The 24,141-nt window shown below is 51.8% G+C and overlaps 2 protein-coding genes across 7 annotated transcripts in view; one reads left to right on the plus strand and one right to left on the minus strand.

The window, feature by feature from the left end:
* The window catches only part of Nos2 (nitric oxide synthase 2), a 31,260-nt gene extending 27,389 nt beyond the window's left edge, over window positions 1-3,871 (plus strand). For all 3 annotated transcript variants that reach the window (XM_010642342.1, XM_033762885.1, XM_033762886.1), the window contains exons 24-26: window positions 525-673; window positions 1,571-1,765; window positions 3,301-3,871. In XM_010642342.1, the coding sequence (XP_010640644.1) occupies window positions 525-673; window positions 1,571-1,765; window positions 3,301-3,399 (443 nt within the window). In that variant the 3' untranslated portion in view covers window positions 3,400-3,871. The remainder of the gene's footprint in view (window positions 1-524; window positions 674-1,570; window positions 1,766-3,300) is intronic.
* A 1,400-nt stretch (window positions 3,872-5,271) lies between these two features.
* Lgals9 (galectin 9) lies at window positions 5,272-23,797 on the minus strand. Of its 4 annotated transcripts, XM_019210389.2 has the most exons (12): window positions 16,477-16,700; window positions 13,246-13,337; window positions 12,202-12,403; window positions 11,312-11,422; window positions 10,372-10,461; window positions 9,395-9,427; window positions 8,994-9,035; window positions 8,349-8,390; window positions 7,787-7,875; window positions 7,493-7,655; window positions 5,653-5,799; window positions 5,272-5,410 (listed from the first exon to the last, which is right to left on the minus strand). In XM_019210389.2, the coding sequence occupies exons 1-11, from the start codon at window positions 16,549-16,551 to the stop codon at window positions 5,653-5,655; spliced, it is 1,086 nt and encodes a 361-aa protein (XP_019065934.1). In that variant the 5' UTR covers window positions 16,552-16,700; the 3' UTR covers window positions 5,272-5,410. The 4 variants fall into 4 exon arrangements, with proteins under 4 accessions (XP_019065934.1, XP_010640648.1, XP_010640647.1 ...); XM_010642346.3 differs by lacking the exon at window positions 16,477-16,700 and adding an exon at window positions 23,590-23,797 and having other exon boundaries at window positions 5,272-5,799; XM_010642345.3 differs by having other exon boundaries at window positions 5,272-5,799; window positions 10,372-10,458; window positions 16,477-16,689.
* Window positions 23,798-24,141: the final 344 nt, after the last annotated feature.

Raw genomic sequence — 24,141 nt, forward strand, 5'->3', positions numbered from 1 at the left:
AAATATGTACAGGTGTGATGTCTCAAAAGGCAAAAATAAAATAAAAAACAGAGTGATCAACAAAAAAGAGCCACGTGTTGGAACAGGAATGGTATTACTGAATGAAGGAGCTTGATAATTATCTCTGTTGCTTTCCAATTGGCATAACTCACACTGCAAAAAAAAAAAAAAAGATAAAGTAGGACAAAAGAGGAGAATATAAGGCTGATGTGAAGGTTCCTGGGTGGGATGAGGGTTTCAGGTGGGCTGGGCATTTCTTCCCAGGAGATAATAGGAAAAGTTCCACTTTTGACCTGTGATGAGCTGGGTGGAATCCTGTGTCTTCACTTTCAGTAATACGACTATGGGAAAGGGATCTGAATGCCCTGGGCCCCAGCGTTCTGGTTTCCTCATCTGTGAAATGGGGAGAACCCCAGACATGGACACACTTGCCCAGCTCAAGGGAGAATTCATGTTGATCCCTCTAGAGCCACGCTTGCCCTCTGGTGGCGATCCTGGCAACTGCATCCTGGTGGTTCTTGCAGGGGTTCAAGGTGGCCGAATGACCTTGGTGTTCGGGTGTCGCCACCCAGAAGAGGACCACATCTATAAGGAGGAGATGCTGGAGATGGCCCAGAAGAGGGTGCTGCATGAGGTGCACACAGCCTACTCTCGGCTGCCTGGGAAGCCCAAGGTAAGGCAGCCGCACCGTGCGTGGTACATGAGCATGCGCTGTGAGGATTCCCCGGAGCCCTCACTCCTGAGCCTGCATCTCCTTGGCTCTGAGACGGACATGATACATGCCCTCCAGCGTGGTGCTGTGAAGAGCATCGTATCCTCTATTGCAGGAGTAGAGACAGGCCCCCAGAGGGTTAGAACTGTCACACTGTGGGTTAATCGCCAGAGCCCAGCCCCTGGGTGTCCCTGGCAGCCCACCTAGCACATGAATGCCCCAGGAAAGGTGGCCCAGGCTGGCCTTTTGCTCAGGCCCAGCAAGGCTTCAGACGGGCCCTGGTGTCCTCAGGGGCATTTTGCCCCTGGAGTCTGGGCCTGGGGATAGAGTTTTGGTTGGGTCCTCATGAACTTGTCCCTGCAGGCATCTCTCCAACCCTGGGGCCACTGAGCATTTGTTTAGAACAAGAGCAGAGTTCCTGGTGGTCTCTGGGGCCTTCTGTGTAACCAGGAACCTGGGGATCTGTCCCCCTGCACTGAATCTTGACTGGGCTCTGTGGACACTGAACTGGAAGGTTCCTTTTCTGGGGTGTATATGGGCAGGCCCTAGTGCTCTGGGTGAGGGAACTGGCTTGGCAGATACCTCTTTGCATTTTTTTTCTGGTACCGGGGATCAAACTCAGCAGGCAGTGGCACCAGTGAGCTAAATCCCCAGCCTGTGGATGCCTCTTTGAAGTGTGGTGAATTCACAGAAAATCTGGGTACCCCTGGCTTGGGCGGCTGGCAGTGCCCCTACTCATCCTGAGCCGAGGTCTTAATTGGGAGGACCTGCAACCCCTCCTCTCCTTCCCATGAGACCTGGCTGTGAGCTTCGCTCCCAGCAGCCCAGGCCCGGACCCACCCTCTCTTCTGCTTTCAGGTCTACGTTCAAGACGTCCTGCGGCAGCAGCTGGCTGGAGAGGTGCTCCGTGTGCTCCACGAGGAGCCGGGCCACTTGTACGTCTGTGGGAGCGTGCTCGTGGCCCGGGACGTGGCCGACGTTCTGAAGCAGCTGCTGGCTGCCAAGCTGAACTTGAACGAGGAGCAGGTTGAGGACTACTTCTTCCAGCTCAAGGTACGGTAGCTGGTCTGTGGGCTTAGGGTGCATGACAGGGCCCAGGCCACAGAGCCAGGACAGAAGGCAGCACCAGGAGCATCCGGGACAGCCCTGGACCCCGGAAGAGCCCAAGGTGGCTGGAAGGGCTCCGAGAAGTCATGGCATCATGTTCTGTTTTCCTGGCTGTGTGGTGGGAGCAGGAGTGCCCTTGTCAGCCTCCTCCGCCTCCCCCGGCCCCCCTCCCCACATCTGCAGCCAGAGCAGAGCTAGAAACACCAGGGACGGGAACGTGTCCCCTCTCAGCCTCATGTGGGGTGGACACGTGTTTACACCCAGGTATCTGTCTGCTCGCTCTCAGCCCCCGAAGGAAGGACCCCACTTATGTAATATTGACAGCCATAGCATCTGTCGAGGGCCTGCACTGGGCCAGGTGCTGGCCAAGGATTTCATGTGGCATTTCCTTCTGTCCTTCTTGTCACCCCCAAGTTTTCAGGAGAGAGTGGCCCTGGAGGCCCACAGTAGTAGCATGTGAACCTCGCACCTTGTCCCTCTCTGGTTCCAAGGTCTGTGCTCACCACTTTGTACTTTCCCTGGGACACAGTCACATGTTCATCATATTTATTGAGTATCCGCTGTGTGGTGGGCATAGAGCAAACAGAGCAGGCAAAAATTCCTGTCTGGCTCGACTTTATAGTCTAGTGGGGTTGACAAATAAAGCAAAACATATAAAATGTGTAGTGCTTCAGAGAAGAATTAAGTAGGGAAGCTGTTGAGGTGGAGTTTAGGAGTACTATTTTAAATAAGGCAGCCAGGGAAGATGTCCCTGGAAGGTGACATCTGAAACAATAAGGAAGCCCATTACATATTGTTCTGGGTTCTTCTGGAGGGAAGAACATGTACAAAGGCCCTGGGGTAGGTGTTATTCATATATGAAGAAAGGCAAGGAGATCACAGGCATTTCCCAAAATGTATTCTAAGGTCAGATAGTTTGGAACCCGCTCAGTTTACCAAAAGTAAACACACTGCTTTACTATAAGACTTCTTAGGGTTTTTAACACAGTCCTGTGTATCATGACTTCATTCTGGGAGGGGGAAGCCATACGCAGAGGGGAACATGCCTGCACCGCAGGGGCTACGACAGGAGGATTGGAAGTTCCAGGTCAGCCTGGGCAACCAGAAAGATGCTGTCTCGAAATGAAAAATAAAAGGGCTGAAAAATATAATTCAGTGGGCCCTGGGTTTAACCCCCATTAAAAAAAAAAAAAAAAAAAAAAAAAAAAAAAAAAAAAAAAAAAAAAAAAAAAAAAAAGCTCACATTTTCTAGAACATCCTGTGGGCACTGTCAAGAGGAAGTGGAATGCTTGCGCTCACAGGGGTTGGTCTAGGAGCCCAAACTGGGCGTCATCTCATCACGACCGTCAGTCTGCACAGGGCTCATGAAGTCCATGTAATGGAGAAGTTGGGCAGCCCCAGGGCCTTGTTCCAAGCTGAACCTGGTGACTGAGGGGCGGCTGGACCTGCAGAGCCAACACTTGTCCTGTTTCTCCTTACAGAGCCAGAAGCGCTATCATGAAGACATCTTTGGTGCTGTCTTTCCTTACGAGGTGAAGAAGGACCGGGCAGAGCGGCCGCCTGGCGACATCAAGCTCTGACGACCTACAGAGACATTAAAGCTGCTGTCGCTGAGTGTGAGGACTGCCTCTCCAGTCAGGCCTCACCGGGCCTCAGGAGGTGGGGAAGTGACCACAGCCAGCCTTACATCTTAGCTCCTCAGCTCCCCCCTCTCGAGCCCTTTACTTGACCTAATACCAAGTAACGTCCTGGACTGGTCAGAGCCACCTCTGTGCCTGAAGCCCAATCTTCCTGGCCCCTTGGAGATGAATCTGGCGTGTCAGGCCTGACCAGTGGGTAACAGGAAGATGAAACCTTCTTCTGATGGCGTCACTTTGAGTGGCCACCGGGGGGCGCTAGCAACACATTGTATTTGGTTGCCCCGTGTATAGTATTTATGCTTCTGTATTAAAAAAAAAAAAAAAAAAAAAATCCATCTGCTCCTAAGAGCCACTTGAGCCTTCCTTTTCTGACTTCTTGAAATAAATATTTATATGAAATTCATTTTCTTTTAACCACCTTCAATGTGTGTGCACTGCTGTTTTGTAGGGAGAACACCCCAATTTGTATAGAAGGGTCGGGGCTGTGCCACCACCAGGACAAAGGTCCCCCCAAGGATGGTACCAGCCAGCCCATAAGTTCTTCACTGAAATGACTTGGGGCAGCTTCTCTAAAGACAGTGCGGAAGGGGAGCAGAGGAAGGGCAGGGCAGGGGGTGCCCTGCTGGGGGTGCCCTGCCAGCTCTTTAGTGAAGGCCTTGCTCTCCATCTTGTCATACACGATTTTTGCTCTGCTGCCATGTTCCCTTCAGCCAGTGGTGATTTGACACCTGGGAAAAGGAGGCACAGCCTCCTGTAGGAGGAGGGTGAGGTGGGGAGAAGGGCACTTGCATCCCTGTCCCTGATACGAGGGGTCTTCTGGGAGTTCGGCCAGTCAGCGGGGCTGCCTACGAGACAGAGCCACCTCTTCTGCTTAAACCAAGGAAGAGACTCCCATGGGGCGACTGGCCCTGGGACCAAGGCTGACCCTGCCTCATGGGCTCCCTCCCTGCTTCTCCCTCCTGTCCCTCCTTCCACTCCTGGCAGTGGCTGCTCAGATGGGGTGACAGGAGAGGGGGCTTGCCGACTCCCAGTCATCCCAAAAAGCTCTGATCCCTGACCACCAGGAGCAAGGAGTCTGAAGGGTGTGGCCAAGACACCTAGACCAGAGCCACACCACACACACACAGACACACACACACACACCCGGGGATCTGATTAAAATGCAGATTCCCAGTCAGTGGGTCTGAGATGGGGCCTGCTGCGCGAATCAGTTCTCCAGTGATGCTGCTGCCTGACCGAGGACCACACTCTGAGACCCACTTTGGTTTCTGAGGGTCCAAATTCTTGTTAGAAACAGTAACTGGACACACAGCTGGGCTTCCTTTGCCGGCAGATCCCTGGTACCGAGGCACTCAGCTCTTGCACACCCATCCCTCATGCCAGGTACCCCACCTGCCTCCCCTCCCACTTGGCAAGGGCATCTGGCTTCCTGCCTCTGACAGCCACCACAGGCTCTGTCCCTGCCTTCTCCCCCCTCAGCCACATGGAGATATTTCCTAGATTCACCCAGCTACCAAGATACCAAAGATCCCCTGCCCAGGAAGTCTGAGCCCCAGCTACTTTCCCCAGTGCCCTCGTGGGCTTTGTGAGGAACCCGCTGGGAGTAGGTGTGGATGTCAGGACCCCCAGCCCAAAGGCAGCCAGGGCCGTTTCTCCCTATTCCCCCTCAGCAAGGACCCTTAGTTCCAGAGACTCCAAAATGTCTCCAGACACACCAGTAAAGCAGCCATCCCACAAGTGTGGGCCAACAGCATTTTATTTCCTTCTTTTAAGGGCGGAAGAGAAGGGCGGTGGAAGTCAGCAGGATGTCCCCAGGGCGGCCTCCCCAGAGGGGGCAGTGTTGCAGCAGGGTGCAAAGCCGAGGGAGAGGGTAAAGGTCACGGGAATGGGGGTGCCGTGGAGGTCGCCTCATCCCTGGAGTGCACAGCTGTGGCTCGGGCTCTCTGAGTGGCTGCAGGGAGCGTGGGAAGGTGGTTAAGAGCCGCAGGTTGTGTGGGACGGGGCTGGGGGCTCAGCAGGCTCGGGACCCCCATTCTCTGCCTGGAGGTGTGGACCTGGTGGTTCCCCTGCAGCGCACGCCTCGGCGCCATCTGCTGAGAAGTCGGGGCTCAGGACGTTGGGGCCCCTCTGGGAAGCGGAGGGGGGAGGAGACAGAGTAGCGCACCCAGACCTTTGCCAGCTCGCAGAGCCCACCTAAGCCTGCACATGGGTCAGCTGGATGTCACCAGCCACTTCCAGGTTATTGACGGCCCTCAGGTCCTTCAGGCGGTGGGCGTATTCCAGGAGGTGTTGGCCGTCCACGGTCACCCTGTAGCAGTGACCTTCGCATATGATCCCCACCTGGATAGAGAGGCCCTGTCATTTGCTGTCAGTACAGAGTCCTCAGCCTTCACTGTAGGCTCGGGGCTCCTCCTTCCCCGCCTCCCTCCTCTACCCCACAAGCCCCTCGCCCGCCCTGAATGACCTGCTCCTCCCTACACCCCCCGGTGCTCTGCTCCCCGTACTTTAGCCTTTCCCAGCCTGGGTCGGGGCTCCCAGCCTGCATCTCTCGCATGTGACAACTGCCCAGCAACTCAGGATCCAGCCGCCTCTGCCAAGCCTTTTCTGCCCCACCCTGAGTCCTCCCGGTGATCCTCAGGCCACCACCTGGTGCCACCTGTGTCCCCCATGTCCACGCCTGGACTCTGCAGCAGCAGCCTCCTGACTCGTCCTGTGCAGCCCAGGACTTCTCCAGGAGGCAGTGAGGTCACAAACGGCAGTGGTCACACGTGCACACACTCGTGCGCTGGGCACTGTCCTCACAGACTACCCCGGTCCCACGGCCCTCTGAGATCACCATATTCTTAGCTCTATGTGTACATGAGAAATGGAGGCACAAAGTAGTTAAGTCACATCCCGAGGCCACACAGCTGCTCTAAATCTAAGGTACAGCTCCCTGCGGCTGCTCCCCAGAGGCTTCTCACTGTAGGAAAAGCCGAGCTCCCTTCAGACACCGGTCATCTCCGGCTCACCTCAGAGCACAGTCACTTAGGGCTTCTCTCACGCCTCAGTGGGTGTCTAGGCTGACTAGCTCCATGCTCAGTGGGTGGGTGAGACCCAGGCACCCTCCTTCTTTTCTCTCTTTCTTCTTCCTCTCTCTCTCTTTCTTCAGATTGAACCCAAGACCATTATTACATTGAGTCACAACCTCCCTGCTTTGTTATTGTTGTTGTTGTTTTATTTTTTATTTTACTTTAGGACAGCATTTCACTAAATAGCTAAATTGCCCGGGCTGGTCTCAAGTGTGTCATCCTCCCGCCTCAGCCTCCTAGAGTGCCGGGATTACAGGCGTTTGCCACAGCTTCATGGACCTTTCGTGAGCTCTGTGGGGGACCTGAGCCTGCAGTCAGGGTGGAGAAGGCCCGCTGGGCTGACCAGCTGCAGCCTCGCCCACACCTCTTCACCCTCGCTCTCCACCTTGCAGTGCAGCTCTGGACAGGCCCCTCCCTGCTCTGCACACTGGCCCCAGCTGTGGGGCTCCCTCCGCCCCAGGCCCTGGTTGCCTTTCTGCTCAGCACCTGTCCTTTCCGTGCTGATGGCCTCATGCCTCGGTCTCCTTGCTCCTGCCCGCCTAGATTGCGGCCCCAGGGGTAGGGCCTTGCCTCTCTGCTCCCTGGCTGCATCCCTGCTCACGGGGCACTTGCTGCCCCTTGTGGGACCACTCAGAGTTGATAAACGCCTGCTGCGTGAATAAGGGGATACGAGACCGCACCTCATTCTTGGGTGTAGACTGATAGGAATGGGCCATGTGACCTCTGGCAAGTAACCTCCTGTCATTGTGTTCCCTGATCTATAAAAAGGCAGATGTTAATATTTGCCACAGTGGGTACAGCAACCACAAAATATCAGTGGTTTGCTGCACACTCTCTCCTCTGGGCCCAGCCCTCCTACCACAGGCATTACCCCCTCCCCATTCAGGGTACCCCCAGAGCCCCTCACTCTTTGTCCCCTTGTACCCAGTGAGCTGCCCAAACTCCAGGCTGCGGCATCTTACCAGGAAGCCCTGGCCTTGTCTGAAGGGCATAGTGAAGGGCAGGCTTCGCTCCTCTGCCCCCCAGCGGCCCTGGATCTGAGTGTTTCGGACCACAGTGTTTTGATCAAAACGTGGGTTCAGGTGGAAGGCGACGTCACTCCCACAGCGCAGGTTGATGTGGAACCTGGGGTGGGCACATCACATGGACCCTCTGTGTCCCCCAGGCTGCAGCCTCATCCTCTGCCCCCATTCCCAGTCTGCCGGTGGCCAGGGATGGCTCTGTCCTCCCTGAGAGCCCTGGAGGTCCCGTCTTACCTCTTAGCATTGGGTGAGATGATGCCGGACACAGTGATGACCTTGGATGGGAACAGCCCTCCTGGGATGGAGGTGAAGTAAGGAATGGGCTGTTGGGAGGATGGGAACAGGTCAGCTGGGGACAGCAGGGAGCCACCACTACAGCAGAGAATTCTGCACCAAGTGTCACGGACTTGGACATCGGCCGAGTCTGAAACCGTGCCTGAGAGTAGTCCTACTTCCAGAGGAAGCTAGGACATATTGGTTCATTAAACACCAAGGGAAAACTTCCCAGTGTTCCCAAAGCAGGGAACCTTCACATTTATGAAAGGAACTTTGGCCGGACACTAAAGCATTCTGGGGTGATAAGCAAAGGCCATAGAATTAGCTCATGCTCAAGGGACCATTTTAAAGTTGAAAGCTCCTTTTAACACTCTCCTAATTCCCCTGAATAGCTTAAAATTTCAGCCGACAAAGGACTCTTTTTAATGATGCCATGCAGAGGATCACTGCCAGCTGTCATTCACTTCCCACCCTGCCCATAGCAAATGAAATCTCCCTCTGCTGTTCACACGCCACTTACATAGTTTTGGTTGGGGTACATTATAGGCAATAGTCCAGGATTCTGTGGGGGAAGAGACCACGAAATTCAGTGTGGGGATACGGTGGCCGTGCACACACACACACACACACACACACACACACACACACACACACACACATAGACAACCACACTCTCTGGAGGGGATGCCCCAGTGGGAGACTGAGGTGGGGAGGGTCCAGCCCTGGGGTCCTACAGTCCACCTTGGTTGTCACATCAGCCTTCCTGGATCTTCCTGTGTTCTCGGACCCCAGGACCTGGCTCTCAGCCCCTCCACTGCAGACCCCCCACTGGATATACACGGGCAAGAGGGGGAGAAGTCACCTCAGGACACGCGGCTACGAACCCCTTATCCGGAAGCTGGGCCCCTACGCTCCCTTCGTGGTAACAGGACGGTTTTCTCTGCTGCTCCCTAGGGAACCTGCTTCTTCCATGGCTGTTCTAGAATCCCTGCTGCCCCAAGGAGAGCTGTAGCTGCACTTCTTCTCAGTAGAGGATCGAGCCCCAACTGTCCCCACATTCTGCTTGCTAAGCCACTTCCTTCCCAACTCTAGGACTCAGGGAATTCTCTTCTTATTGAAAAGGGAAGGTACAGGGTTGTGAATGGACCAGAATTTTCAGACGTACAGAGAACACCGGTCCAGGGACACCGTGCATGATGGGTTGAGTCTGGAAGAAGAAACTAGGTTTTTAAAAAGCTCTCAGCAGGGTGAAGACCACTTCCTGTCAGCAGAGGGCAGCACACGGCACATACTTCTTGATAACCTTGAGCTGTACTCCCTAGGCCGGCCACTGGCTGCCTGACCATGACCAGCCAGTCTCCTCCTCCTACCACCACGAGGTCAGGCGCTTGGGGAGGGCCTTGCTTCTCCAGCCCTCTGCTGTTCCATTGGGTGGCTTGTACCATCTGCTGGGATGGTCATGCACGCACCAGAACCACCCAGCAGCAAGACATAGGAATTATGGCCCCGTTAACCTGCAGGACGATTTGAAATGAAGAAGACCAAAGACAAGGGCAAGAGACTTACCACCAGACCCGGGGCAGGCCAAATGCCTTGAGGCTGAAAAGAATGAGAATAATCAACATTATGGTTATTGCTAGTGCCACACAGGGTGACAGACAACAGCTGCGTTCCAGGTGGGGTCCTTGACATCTATCTATTTCCTGCTCTTAAGCAACCCTTTCTGAACCTAGAGCACCCTGATTTTGAACCCCATAAGTGTAGGACAGCCCAGGGTTAGAAGAGAGGAACGTCTCCTTGGCTTCCCAAGAGAGAGGATGGGTTTTACCCAGACCGCCTTGCTTTCCTGAGCCCTCAGAGGCAAGAGCACTACATGCAGAGCCCTATTTCACCACCAGGTGAAAACTGGCATTTCCCGAAGGCCTCAGGGTATGTGAGCACAGGGCCTGAGTGCCTTCTGATGTGGAGGCACGCTTCTAGGCAGGGAACATTCCCCAGAGGAGTGACATTAAGCAGAGGATCGCAGTATGGTTAGCAGCCTGCTGGGGGCAAGGTGGGCAAAGAATGGCCGAGTGTGGTGGCCCAGAGGGCCTGGAGTGAGCAGCAGAGGCTCTGTGAGCTTTGTTGGGGGCAGTGAGGATGAGAGGTGAGTTGGAGGAGCCTGGGGACAAACCTGGGACATCCTGCTGGGGAGCTGGAGCTTTACTGGGAGCAGGGAGAAGATTTTTTTATTATATTTATTTAAGCAGGGAGAAGATGTGACAAAGTGCATTTCTAGGAAGGTCGCTAGATGGGGGTGAGGGGGGATGGACCATAGAGTCTTGATGGCCTGGACCAAAGTGGGGGTCTCAGAGAGGGAGAACATTGATGCACTAGGGAACCTGAAGGGGCCGGGGAGGTCCAGGGCGGCTTCTACGCCTGGCGGATGCAGGCAGGGAACCCTTGCAAGGGTGTGATGGGCCTGCCGGCTGGGCCAGACTCTTGTCCCTCTGTCCTTCCTGGTAACTAACTGCTCAGCCTCCCAGGCTCTGTGTTTGACTCACGTTTGCTTTGTGCCTCCTGGACTTCTGTGGGAAATGCACAGGCTGGGAGAATTGTGGCTTGGAGAAGGCAGGCCGCACAGGGAAGTTCTGCTAAAATAAAAGGCACCAAGGTAAGGAAACAGCTGAGCCCAGGAGGAGCAGACAACAGTGCCAGAGGAGGGAGCAAGGTGGACCGGGGCAGGCGGGGTGCATGCTGAGCGGCCAGGGCGGGTGAGTTAGGCCCAGAGAGTGGAGGCGGGGTGGCAGCTCCCTCACCCAGCTCCCGCAGGGAAAGTCTGGGAAGGGAGGAATGTGGGCAACGAGGCCCAAAGGGAGAGGGACTCGTGTTTGCTGAGAGCCTACGGTGGGCCCAGCCTGCTCCAATTGTTCGATTTTCCTCATCCCCACTCCTTTTAGACACTGGCACCACATTTTAAAATTGCAAAACACAGAGAGGGTTCAACAAGTCCTGGGGTGGGCTCTGGGGACCGTGTCGCATCATCTGATGCACGTTGGATGGTAGAACCACACGACCCGATGGTAATGACCGTGCCCTTGCTGCAGGTGACAAAACCAAGGCTGGAAAGATTCCACAGATGGAGAGGATGGCAGGTTTGGGAATTTGAACTGGATTTCATTTGGCCTCCAGCGTGGGCTGTCTGGGAACCACCTGGCCTTCTACTGGGGGTAGAAATAGAGGGTGACAGACAGCGGTGGCCAAGGGGCCTGGGAAACCAAAGCAGCTGCTCTGGACAGAGGCAGCACCACAAGGAGGAGGCACAGCGTGACTGACAGGGGGAGTGGGAGTCACCGGGACAGAGGAAGCGGTGTGTGCCTAAAGCCACCGAGGGAGGAGATTGGCTGGAACCTTTAGGCCCAGTCAACAGGGCCTAGACACAGCCAGGCTGGGCCCTGCACCCCAGCCCCTGAGACAGCACAGGTGTCCGGTGTTCAGTCTGACCTGGAAGCTGATGCAGGACAGCTGCAAAGGGCCGGAGACAGAGATGGTGTCCACAAGGTGGAAGGGCACTCGGTGTGGGTACTGCGCAAAGAACCTCTTGTTCACCGTCACCTGCCAAAGGGGAGTGCAGTCTGGGGGAGGAGTCCCAGGCCAGGGCAGGAACACACCTGGCTTCCTGCTTCTGGAAAGGAAGACGTGAGACTGCTGTCCACACCCAGCACTGGGCCGGTGACAGGACTGGGTACGGGTCACGGTGTGCCCGATCCGAATCTCCACTTGGCCCCAGTTTTGGCTCTTACTTCTAACAGGTGTTTGTTCATTACAGCAGGTGGCATTTCTAATCGTAGCTTACCCGGACAATATCTCAGTATGAGCACATTGCTCTCGGGGAGCAGAGGAGGGGCACCCTCTTCCTGCATACTGAGTGCGTGGGAAACGCCATGTCACACACAAAAGGACGGATGTGGACACACTCACCCCGCCCTGATCCCCAAGCCCAGGGAGACCACTGTGCCTGCAGAGGTAATCCACAGTGGCTTATAAAACCGCACCCTTAGTAGAACTTGGAGAAGGGCTGGAATAAGCTTTCCAAATGCTAGATGTTACCAGGATCCACAGCGGAGGGTTAGCTATGGCGCAGGAATTGAAATAACCTGAATCTTAAAGATGAACAAGGACCTAAAACCACACGGAGATACATTTAGTTCTGTATACACAACAAAAGAAGCAGCAGAAGCACCTGTGTGCAGGGGAAAGCACATGAAGAGGCTACATGAGTAACACAGTCACCAGACGACAGTCTCATTGTTTGTGCAGTGGGTTTGCTCTGGCCTGATCTTGATGAGTGTGCTTGTGGCTTGGCAAGGGTTTGGGAGAGTATTTCTGCTCACCTTGAACTCCTGTCTCTGCACCAGGAAGCAGAGCTCAAAGGCCTTCCCCTTCTGGAAGGGCATTTGTATCTTCCTCTCTTCTGGTCCCCAATTTCCGTTCTGCTTTGTATTGCAAACAACATACCCTCCCTCTTCAAACCGTGGGTTGAAGTGAAGGGCAATGTCGTTGTCGCTGAAACCACTCTGGAGGTTCACAGAGAATCTAGGCAGAGGGAAACCAGATCGTCTTCTGTAGTGCAGGTGAGGTGATTGCCAATGACAGGACAGGAACACATTTGCCTGGCATATTTGCATTTCTTGCATAGAACCTGTGTGGCAGCGCATAGTTTCTCGGCATCTTTCTGCCCATCTATCTTGGACCTAATGTGGTTTTGTACACTTAATGCGTTTTACCCCTCCAGTGGGATTTTCTTTAAAAGTACGTAAGGCCGGGCCGGGGATTTAGTGCAGGGATTCCACTGCCTGTCTCACAAGCACAAGGACCTGAGTTCGATCCCCAGTACCCAAAAAAAAAAAAAAAAAAAAGTACTTATGGCCGGGGATTTGGCTCAGGGGTGCCGCCGCCTGCCTTGTAAGCCCAAGGTCCCGAGTTCAATCCCCGGTACAAAAAAAAAAAGTACATTAAAAAAAAAAGTGAGGAAAAGTGCCAGCACTGGCTAGCACTGGCAACAAGAAGCCTAGGACTTGGAAAAGAATTACAAATTGATATCAAAGATGGAACTGTGAAACCTGCCTATGAGAGAGAGAGCCTTCAGTGCCGCGTGGGCACATACTAGATGCTAGCAAGGTTGCAAGTCAGCCCACACCGGCTCAACTGGGAAACGTAAGCTCTAATTTACAGCTTGTGTGAATTGATGGGAATAGACCTGCACAGACAGTGCCTACAGGGGGAGGCAGAAATAAATACTAGCTCTCCAGGCAACTCTACACCAGGGTGCGTGCTCTCCTCCTTGGGCTGTGAGCACCCCAGGGGCCGGGGCCGGGGTCAGCTCGGTGGCTACGAAGGAACAACTCTGCGGGGAAACAGCAGGGCGGTCTGTCTACCTGTTTGTGTTGGATTGAAGAAGGGCTCCCTGGACAGTGATCTGAAGCCCCTCCCGGAGACCTCCTTGGATCACCCCAGAAAAGGGAACAGCCTGCAGGAAGAAGACGTGGGGACATCACTTGGCGGGCACTTGCCTAACCCTGCTCCTGTGCCCCAGTTCTGGTTCTTTCCCTCAGGCCCCCCGCAGGTCCTGGACACCATCAGCAGCCCCTCTCTCAGGTTTCTTTCTGGGCCTCCTTGAAGGGCATCCAATGGTTTACACTGGGTGTGCACCGTCGTAGTCAGGCAGACTCTGAATTGAATCCCAGCTCTGCTGCTCATAACCCTGGTGGCCTTGGGAAGCTTTCTTAGTCTCTCTCTGCTCATTTCCTCACCTTTAAAGTAGGGAAACTTCCTTGTTAAATCAGCTTCTTTGATGACTGACAAAAGGTTTGTGGAAGAGACTGGCACGTAATGGGTACCTCTCTGCCACTCGCATCGCCCGCCCCCCCTTATTCTCTCTAAGCAAAGTATGGGTTACTCTCTGATCAAAAAGAAAAAGCCTAAAAGTCCACCAGTGGGGAAAAAAACTTGAATTAAATGATTCTATTTCCATACAATACAGGGACTGGGCTGGAGTGTAGTTCAGCGGCACAGCTCTTGCCTAGCATGTATGAGATCACAGGTTCTATCCTCAGCAGAGCAGAAAAGAAAGGGAGGAAAAAGAAACACCGAGTATTGATATGGTATGATGTCATTTGTATAAAAAATGGGTGGAGGAAGCTGTACTTGCGTTTGTGTATTCACAGATAAACAATCTCTGGAGGAATTAACCAGAAGCTGATAATACTGGTTGACTGCAAGTACCCAGCTGGAGTCTGAATGACACCCCATTCCTGCCTGGGAGACGTCCATTCTGATCCCTGGGACCTGGGCATGTGCTACTTAATGGCCGAAGGGTCCTTGCAGGTCAAGTTAAGGATCTGGAGCTGGCAAGGTGCGCCCTGGGGCTCCACTCTGAGGCCCAGGTGGATCCTATGGAATCAAAACAGCCCTTGTAAGAGGGAGGTGGGAAGGTCGGGGCCTTCAAGTAGGAGGTAGGAAAGCAGAAGGAAGAAGCTGCTATTTTTAAATTTCTTCTTGTTGTTTTCTGTGGTGTTGAGGATCAAGACCTGAGCCTGGCGCAGGAAGCAGGCTTTCTATCATAAGCTACCCACCCCCAGCCCAAGAAGCTGCTTGCTTTAGAGACAGGGGGCAGGAGGCCCAAGCCAAAGCACACAGGAGCCTCAAGAAGGTGGAAAAGCAAGGAAAGGGGCTTTCCCTGAAGGCTCTGGATGGAAACAGACTTTCTGACACTTTTTATTTTCCTTTCGGTGTGTGAGATCAAATCCAGGGATTCATAGGCACCAGCTTTACTACTCAGTTACACTCCAGCCTTTGAACCCTTGGATTTTAGACTTCTGACCTTCAAAACTATAAGAAAACTGACTTGCTGTTTTAAGCCTGGCTGAAAAGGCTGCTATGGAATTTGGAGGTGTGAGGGCCAGGGAGGGGTCTCATCAGAAAACAGTGGGAGCTGCTCTGGCTTCCAGCACTCAGGACAAGGGGTTTTGTCCTGGATTTATGGTTCCACAGGAACTGGCTCCTGTGACAGCTCCCTGTGCTAGCAGTGCTGATGTGGGACAAGTCACTTGACCTACCTGGTCCCAGAGTCTCCTGTGGTCAGCTGACAATAATGCCATCTGGCTGCATTTGTGGAGAGTCATGACTGGAGCTCAGCCTTGACGAGGCAGCTGTTTGCATCAGCACAAACCAATCCCTCACTGAGTCAGAACTTCTCTGCTCCTGGTTGTGCCTGAAGGCTGGGACATTTTTCTCCTCTTCTTATATGGAGGTCCGGTAAGCAGACCTGACCCTTATAGGCCAGAGTGCCTCAGCCTCCTGCTGGCCCAGTGTCACCAGAGGACACCTCATCCAGGCACTGGCAGTGGGGACCCCAGCCTGGCTGGCCAAGGCTGCCCGCAATGCACGGCTTTTAGCCAAAGAGCCCTGCGGTCCTGAAGGATCTGAGGCCCTGCTTGCGGTGAACCTTTCATTTCTGTGTTAGCTCCTTCGTCCCCATAACAACCTTTGCCACTATCATCGCCACTTTTACAGGTGAGGAAAACGAAACACAGAAAGGCCCATAACGTGCCCAAAGCCACACGCCTGCTCAGTGGCAGAGCCGGGACCAGAACTCAGGCTTCCAATCCCACATGGGCTGCCTCATGAGGAAGCATAGAACATCTTCATTCCTGGACCACCACGCCCACGATCCCACTTCCTTCCTGGCCTGTAGAGGAGGCTGGCTGGGACAGGGAGCCAGGTGTCTCAGCCAGGCCCTCACCGCAGGTGCAATTCCTCAGCATCGCTGTGGGCGAATGGCCTCCCACACAGTTGACGTTTGGGAGAAAGCATAGTCCTGGCTGCCGGAGAACAGCGGATGACTGAACGAGGCCTTCGTACCGCCCCCTGCAGGGACAGCCCCACTCTAGGCCTTAGTATGGAGACAGCCCCTCTACAGAGAGCCAGGGTGCACCCTTGGCTTGTGAATTCCAACTCAGCCTTTGGAACACAGACACCTCCTCAGAGGCCTTCCATGCTGCCTCCTAATTCCTGATAATGCTCAACACTCCCGGAGCACCTGCAGCAGGCCAGATACCATTCAAACATGCTAGATATCTTACTTCACATGATCTCTACCCTGGCCTCAGAGTATTATATCCATTTTATAAATGTGGAAACTGAGGCCCAGAGAGTACCTTGCTGCAGTCGCTCAGCTAGCGAATGGCTGAACCCTGGAGGCAGTTTTCAGAGAAGAAGTCATCAGTGCTATGCATGCAGGTTGTTTTCTTTCCAAAAGACTGCTCATCTCCCCTTCATACAAACCATCACCCTTCTGGATGGTACGAGGCCAGTCTTCCACATGTACCGAGGATGGGGCAGGCACCCAGAGCCAGCTCAGTAAGCAAGTGTCACGCATGAAAATCGCAGTAATTAAGGTCACTTCGACCAGGTGGTTTCCATAGATGAGAAGCCATGGAACAGGAGCTGCATCTGGATGACTTCCCCTGGCATTTCCTCTCTCCTCTGGGCCTCTTTGGGCTGTCCCCCCAACACCAGCCCCTGCCATCCAGTCTTTCCCTCAGAGACCCCCAGCTGTTTCCCTCTGGCTGTGCAGCCAGCTCAGGGCAGGACAGTGCCAAGCTCACCGGGCTCACGTAGGGTGGTTGGGGGCCAGAAAAAGCCATCTCTCCATGGCCTCTGTGGCCCCTGCTGCCTTTCATTCAGCTGTCTCTACACAGAGCTGGACTTCTGCAGAAAATGGAAACCAAAGCAGTCTGGCAGCTCTTCAACAAGGAGGAGCCAGGGTGCAGGAGGCCAGTTCAGAGAGACAAAGGTAGGTAGGTGCCGGGGTGAGGGATGTGGGTGGGGCTCAGGGAGAGTAAAGCAGGCACTCCCAGTTCTGTGGCCTTTTCTCTCCTTTGACCTCCTGTGCACCACCTAGAGACTAAATCCCATTGGGTTCACAAAGATAAAAAAGTGACATAGCAGTGAGTATGTAAACAGCACTGTGGAGAAATATGTGCTGAGCTTCCTGAGCACACTCTGTCCCAGTGTGCAGGAGACCACGGCCTGGGCGGGGGCCTGGCTGGCTGAGAAATGAGGCCCAGAGAGCACAAGGGACGTGGCTCATGTGTGGCAGCCTGGACGATTTGAGAATACTTTGGCTCTCCAGAAAGTATTTCTCCCTTTTAAATTTCTATTCCTTTCCTCATTCAAAACCATGATTACATAGGAAGAACTGTTTTGTGAGAAAAACCCTAACCTGGAGATTTTGATTCTAGAGGAAAGGATGCGTCAGGAGCTTCCGATCCCCCTTCTGTGAATTTATCTTTTTCTTCCTTTTTCCCTGGGCTTCAGGGTGGGGAGAGAAGCTGTGGACACAACACTCTAGTGACAGGGAAGGTGACAGGAAGGAGCATTAGAAGGAGACTGCCTTTAATTGGCTTTAGCACGAAGTAAGGGAAATCACTGGCTTTCACACAAAGAGCAAGGTAGGCTGGGGGTGGTGGTGGTGTGTGACAATAAGGCGACCTAGAGTAAATCAGGTCCCTGCCACGAGTGCGGGGAGCCAGGGCGGCCAGCTGGTAGGGAGCTGTTAAGTGTTGCTATTGCCTCAAAGTTCAGACGTTGCAAACCTGGTCCCAGTGTGCCTGTGCCGAGCAGTGTGGAGGTCACGAAGCCTCCTGTCTCACAAGCAGATTTATAACGAAAGGGCACCAGGCCTCAAGGTCGACCCATGCTGCCCCTTGTGTCCTTCCTGCCCTCCCACTGTGCACCTTCCTCTGGGCTGCATGCAGGGCCGGCCCTGACCAGCTGCTGGTGCCTGGGTGTTGGATTCCCCAGCCTCTGAAAAGTGAGAAATCAACCTCAGTTGTTTATGAATCACCAAGTGTGTGATAGCACTGCAAAATGGACTAAGACAAGGGTCCTCCAGACACAGAGTGGGAACGAGATGCCCCAGGCCACACGTACATTTGTAGCTTTCTCCCTTCCCGTGATCTGTATAGATGCACTCGTAGTTGTGAAGACCAACTTTCTGTAGATGTTCCCATAGACAGAGGCCATGTGTCCCCTCTGCACCCTCCATCCCCGTTATGCATCCCCTGGATTAGTCAGAACTGGGCTGGGTTTAAGAATCAGGAGCCGGGCCCCAATCCACCGTGGGAAGGAGAGCCACGCCTGCTCCTGCCCTGAGCCGCCATCACCCCAGAGCCAGGAAGGTAGCCGCGCTGGTGCCCCTGAACCCCCATAACTCCCCTTATACCCCCCCACCCGCACTCTCAGACCTCCTGACTGTGCCAGTCTTGGGACCCACTCTGCAGAAGCAGAGGTGGTCATAAAGGGTATTTTTCTGAGTGCCCAACTTTGAACATCTTTAAAGAAAGGGCGTGGGAAACCTGTAGTAGAACGGTGTGTAGTTCAACCGTTCAGAAGGTCGAGGAACTCAATCTGGGCCTTGCAACCCGAGGTCAGTCAGCGGCATGGGGTTCAGCCATCAGCTAACTGAGATCAGGGGCCTTGCGTCCTAGCTCTGTCTGAGCCCCCATCCTAAATGGTAATTATACTATATTGAAAAGTCTGTTCACTGCAGACATGTTCTGGACTGCTTCTGGATTTCAATTTAATTCAAATGGCTTAAGGGTGATAGACTAGTGACTACCACAGGTGGTCAGTTTCCAAGTTGTGCTTGATCATAATGTGTTGCTGATTGTATCAATTGGGATAGTGGGTGATTATGAGCTGTCTTCTCTGATGTTATGAAGATGAGAATGTCTGTGGGTCGTTAGAGACCCAGAAGGTAGGGTGCAACTATATCAGGAAGATTTGGGTGATAACCCAGAGATTAAACCAAGGACAGCCCGACAACAAAATAAAAATGAGAAAACACTTAAGCAAGACACAAGCACAGACTTCCAGTTCACCAATGGCAAACAGTAGGGCAAATGAGGATGAAAAGGCCGATAGTGAACCACCAGGACACCCTGAACTCAAAGCACAGGAAGTAACAAAACAGATCAATCAGGCTCTAGAAAAATTCAAAACAGAAATAATTTCCTAGATAACCATAGAGATAGTGAGCAAAATGGAAGTCATGCATGATTTGAGACTCTAGAGCAGAAACTGACAGAAAAATAGATGAGCTCAGGACCATGATAGAAGCCATGAAGGCCCAGCATAAGAAAGAAATGGAAAAAATAAATGCCCAACATAGGAAAGAAATGGAATCCATAAAACAGATTCAAACAGATATCCAGGAGATTAAACACTCTATTGAAAGTGTACACAACAGAATAAAAGAATGTGAAGATAGGCTCTCAGATATAGAAGATAAGATTGCAGTCAGTGACCATGAAAAGAAAGGTCTCTTAAAAACAGTAAGAGATCATGAGAAATCAATCCAAAAACTCCTAGATGATGCAAAGAAAAACATAAGACTGATAGGAATCCATGAAGTAGTAGGAGAAAGTACAAATGACTTTAGAAAGCTGTTCACAGAATTAATGACAGAAAACTTCCCAAACAGAGGGAAAGAATTTGACATTCAGATAAGTGAGGCATATAGGACCCCAACTAGCCACAATAAAAAAAAAAAAATACACCTAGACATATAATAATCAAGATCCCAGAAACCCAACAGAAGAACAAAATACTACAAGCAGTAAGAAAAAAGAAACAAATCACATGCAAAGGAAAGCCCATCAGAATCACAGCAGACTTTTCAACACAAACCCTTAGGGCAAGGAGAGCATGGAGTGAGACATTTCAAGTACTAAAAAAGAACAACCTCCAACCTAGACTGATGTATCCTGAAAAACTCCCTTTCAAAATGGATGGGGAAACAAGACACTTCCACGACAAAGAACACCTGAGAAACTACATGAATACCAAACCAGCACTATAAGCAATTCTAAACAAGATCCTAGAAAAAGACAATGAAGGCAACAACACCATGAGGCCCAACAGAACAAATCAAATAGGCAAGGCAAGAAACTAAAAGGAGAAGGTGAAAAAGTAAAAAGAGTCAACTAAAGGCCAATAACATGACAATAATAAGTCAGTACATATCAGTTATAACCATCAATGTCAATGGCCTCAACTCACCAATCAAGAGAAATAAACTGGCAAAATGGAATAAGAAGCAAAATCCAACAATATGTTGTATACAAGAAACACACCTAGTGCAAAAAGAAGACCATAGACTGAAAGTGAAAGGATGGAAAACAATTCTCCATGTGACAGGAGCCCAAAAAAAAGCAGGGGTAGCAATCTTATTTGCAGACAAAGTAAATTTCAAACCAAAACTGATTCTAGTATTATTGATGTAGGACGGTACTGTATCATACCTCTCTGAATGTAAAATATCTTATACCTGCTTTATGATATGTAGTAGGGACCGTGCTTTATCAGAGCTATTTTTAATGATATTACTCTAGAATGTTCTCTTTCCAGATGATGATTAAGATGATAATTTTAAAAAATGGTTCCAGGTACCACAACAGCAACAGAACTTTGCTGTTTTCTGGGTTTTATTCTTTTATTTGTTTTTTTGTTTTGCTTTTTTTTTAATGGAATGTGCTGAATGTCTCTAATTTGGTTCATATGACTGCAGAACCTGGAAAAGCTGTTGCTGCTATTGATGCACAACCTACTGCTATCATTGGTCTTTTTATATAAATATATATACATATATATAATTTGAATTTTTGGAAACTTTAGCTGTGCTATCAACTTTGGAAAAAGTTATCCCAATTTACTGTGTTGAGTTGGCATTGTACAGAAATTGACAGCCATATTGGTCTAGAAATGTTAATTTTTTTCCATTTGTACAGGGGTAATGCACTGTATTAAATATGTAAGGTTACAGAAACTAATAAAGTATTCCTTAAAAAAAAAAAAAGAATCAGAGAGCCCACTTGTAACCAGAAGGAAGGAAAGGAAAGGAAAGTCCTTACAATCCTCTCTAACACAGTGGACACCTGGCACAATTTTGTGGGGATGCCTCATTGGAAAGCAATTGCCAAATAGTTGGAATTTGGAACAAAGGGATCACTCGTCGATTGTGGATGGAGTGTAAAATAATACAGCTTAGAACCAGGCATCTTGGTGAAAGCCGATGGTTCCAGAAGTTGTGGCAGGAGAATTGCTTGTGACCAGCCTGAACAACATAGTAAGGCCCTGTTTCTTAAATATGAGTAAAGAAAGAAACATAATGTTAAACAAAGTTGAAATATAACTCAGAGCTTCTTGGGCTGTACCGTGAAATGTCTACTTCTCTGTCCTGGCTATTCTACTCCGTACTGCTAACCCCAGAGAGAGGAAGCACGCACCCTTGTTCACAACAGCGTTACCATCACAGCCTCGATCTGAAAACAACCCACGTGTTCTCCAACGGAAAAGAGGAGACAGAAACTATGGCATCCACACGATGGAGTGGCGCCCAGCTACAAGAGGAGCTGGGGTAGCAACACGGATGAGTCGCAACAAGGGGAAGAAGCACTGTGACAGCGCCATCTCCACCCGGGGCAAGTGCGGGGATGAGTTTTTCACCTCCCTTGTTTCTAGACACTCCAGCTACTCTGATGCAGCCCAGCATTATTCTTACTATTTTTACGAATCTTAGTACTCAGTAGTTCTCATCAACTAAAATCCGACGTGGCAGCTGCCCTTCAGGCTCCCGCTAGCAGCTGTCATCATGATCAGCCCCAGCTACAATAGTGATGGAGCGGTGATCCAGAAACAGGACTGAGTCACCCACTCCCTGCATGACTCGGGCCTGTCTCCATCTGCACAGACGGCTCAGACCACCCAGCACAGGAGGGACAGGGTCAGGTGCAGAGCCCCGGCTGTGGCGCCTGCTCCAGCCTCTGCTCCCCAGGACTGTCACCGGCTGTGTGTGCAGTGGGAGGCAGCAGACACTCAGTGGTTGTTGGCCATGAACAGGTGAGCAGCCTATGGGAGTGTACTTCTCAGGGCAGCTCCGCCTCCCAGCCCAGAAGCCACCAAAGTGAGCAACACAAGCTTCAAACAACACAAGCTGTCAAAGTGAGTGGAGGTGGAAATCAATATCCACACTGGAAACGAGAGTGTCACAGGCCACCCACAGGCTGTGATCCTCGAAGCCCCAGGCACACTGGGCTGCAGAGAAGGAAGTCCCTGGGTCCCAGGGTCCGTGTTAAACCCCGCTTCTGGGGAACCAGCCTGCTGTTCCTGCAAGTGCAGAGTCAGATCATGGTAGACAGCAGCCACTGGGCTTCATACATTCACTGCGTGCTGAGTGCGTACAGCAACCACCCTGGATGCCGAGACCCTCTCTCCTTCTGGACTACCTGCAACTCCCGCTGACCACACAATGAGGCGCTGAGGTTTGGATCCAGCTCAGCCTCTTGGTGTCCATTCTTCCTTTGCTCCCAGTGCTTAAAGCCCTGGGATTTTAAATTCTATTTTGTGTGCAGTGCTGGGATTGAACTCAGGGTCTTGTGCATGCTAGACCAGTTATGTGCAGTCACTGAGTCACACTCCCAGCCGGAGGCCCTGAGATGTAACTAGGCATATGGTTGCCCATGTTAAAGGAATGCTGCATGCTGTGGGGTCATCAGCAAAGAACTTTAATTTTAGCGTCTCAGTTTCTCTGCTCATTTATGAAACTGTGATAATAACAACATCTTGGCAGAGCGGTAAGAGGATGAACAGCACTTAGAACAGGGCCCGGTACAGCCCATGTGATCTATGATATTCACTTTAAACTACTGGTACGCCGAGAAAACGGGCAGTTGTTTGCTGGTGCTGTGAACTCTGTCCAGAGAAGGAAAGAAACCTCAGAATCTGTGTTGTCCCCAGATGCTCTTACCAATCTCTTGCTATTCCAGCCAGCCTCAGGGAACAGCACATAGGATCTGGCTTTCCCTTCCCAGATTCACTCCACAATGGGGGGTCTTGTGCCCTCTGAGACCCTACTCCCAGAGAAACACATCATAAGCTGCAAATATTATACAACGGAAAACACGATCACTACACCTGGCCTGCTGCACATGAAGTTCAGCAATGCAGTGTTCAACAGAGACTGTGGCTTCTGTGACTGCGTGGTGGGCTGGGAGCGGTTGGGGCTGCCTGCATCGACCACACCATGGGAGGATCACACTGGGCGTCAGAGTGAGCCCTGTGTGTAAAAAATGGGACCTTTGGAATCACTGCCTTAGGTGAAATTTGGTGTTATTTCTTTTACTTAGAAGGCAATTATAAAAATAAATAAAATGACAGTGTCATAAAAAATAACCTTTAATAATGCTATTAACGCATAACGTTAAGGTTGGTAGCTGTCAGGGTAGACAAATAGGGGGAGGCATTTGATAGGTGCTGAAAGTAACACTGAGCAACATCCTGGACTTGTCGGACTGGGGTCTGTCCCTGAAGCCCACGCACCGAATCTGCACTGCTAAGCCTGAGAGGAACGCGGAAGCATCCTCTGCACTGGCAGCAGTTTGAGTGGCCACCAGATGGCGATATTGTGCCAGTATGTATTTTATGTGCCCTGTGTACAAGATTCACGTTTCTGTCCTAAAACACCCCTATCTCCTCCCAAAGGCCACTTGAGCCTTCCCTGTATTTCCTTGATGAAAAATTTATATAAAATATGTTTCATTTCAACTGTATTGTGTGTGTGTGTGAGGCGTACTGTAGGAATAGAAGCCACAGAAGCCACAAGTCAGAGTGGCCAGGGCTGGGCCAACACCTAGACCAAGTACCCCACAAGAACTTACCAGCCAGGCCATGGATTCTTCTTTGAAATGGTAGCAGATAGAGTTTTGTGCTTCTCCAAAGAGGGTGGTGGGGAAATTGGGGACAGCTGAGGAGAGGGAGCTGATTTTGAGAATGGTGGGAGGGGTCCTGCCCTCGGTGCCTGTCCTCAGTCAAGGCCTTGTCCTCCAGGTCCCATTATGCAAGGCATTTTCCCTGCTGTGAAGTTTGGCTGAGGGTGACTTGGGAAAAGCTGGCACAGCCTCCTGTGGGAGGAGGACTTGGCAGGGAGCGGTAAAGGCCAACCCCGTCCCTGCCTGCCTCAGAGACCAAGCCCTTCTCTGTGTGTAGCCAACTGGGAGGGCTTGGAGGAGACAGAACCCCATCATCTGTGCAGAATGAAGGAAGGGACTGAGTTGCAGGCCAGAGCCCTGCCGGCCAAACCTCATGGGCTCCATCCTTGCTTCTCCCTTCCTGCCTCTTCTTCCACTTCTGACAACAGCAACTCACATGAGGGGGCAGGAGAGGGGTCTTGCCAACCTCTGGTCACCCAGAAAAGATCTGTGTCCTGACCA

The sequence above is a fragment of the Fukomys damarensis genome, unplaced genomic scaffold (genome assembly GCF_012274545.1).
Source record: "Fukomys damarensis isolate Sample0158 unplaced genomic scaffold, DMR_v1.0_HiC HiC_scaffold_13, whole genome shotgun sequence".
Taxonomy (NCBI): domain Eukaryota; kingdom Metazoa; phylum Chordata; class Mammalia; order Rodentia; family Bathyergidae; genus Fukomys; species Fukomys damarensis.

Bases quoted from the DNA above. Each gene is read 5' to 3' on its own strand.
- Lgals9 (XM_019210389.2), bottom strand. From the start codon at position 16,551: ATGAAAGGCAGCAGGGGCCACAGAGGCCATGGAGAGATGGCTTTTTCT. The intron at 12,404-13,245 runs GTAGACAGACCG...CCCTCTGCCTAG, and splicing joins CTTCAATCCAACACAAACAG to ATTCTCTGTGAACCTCCAGA. The intron at 7,876-8,348 runs GTAAGTGGCGTG...TCCTCCCAACAG, and splicing joins TGTACCCCAACCAAAACTAT to CCCATTCCTTACTTCACCTC.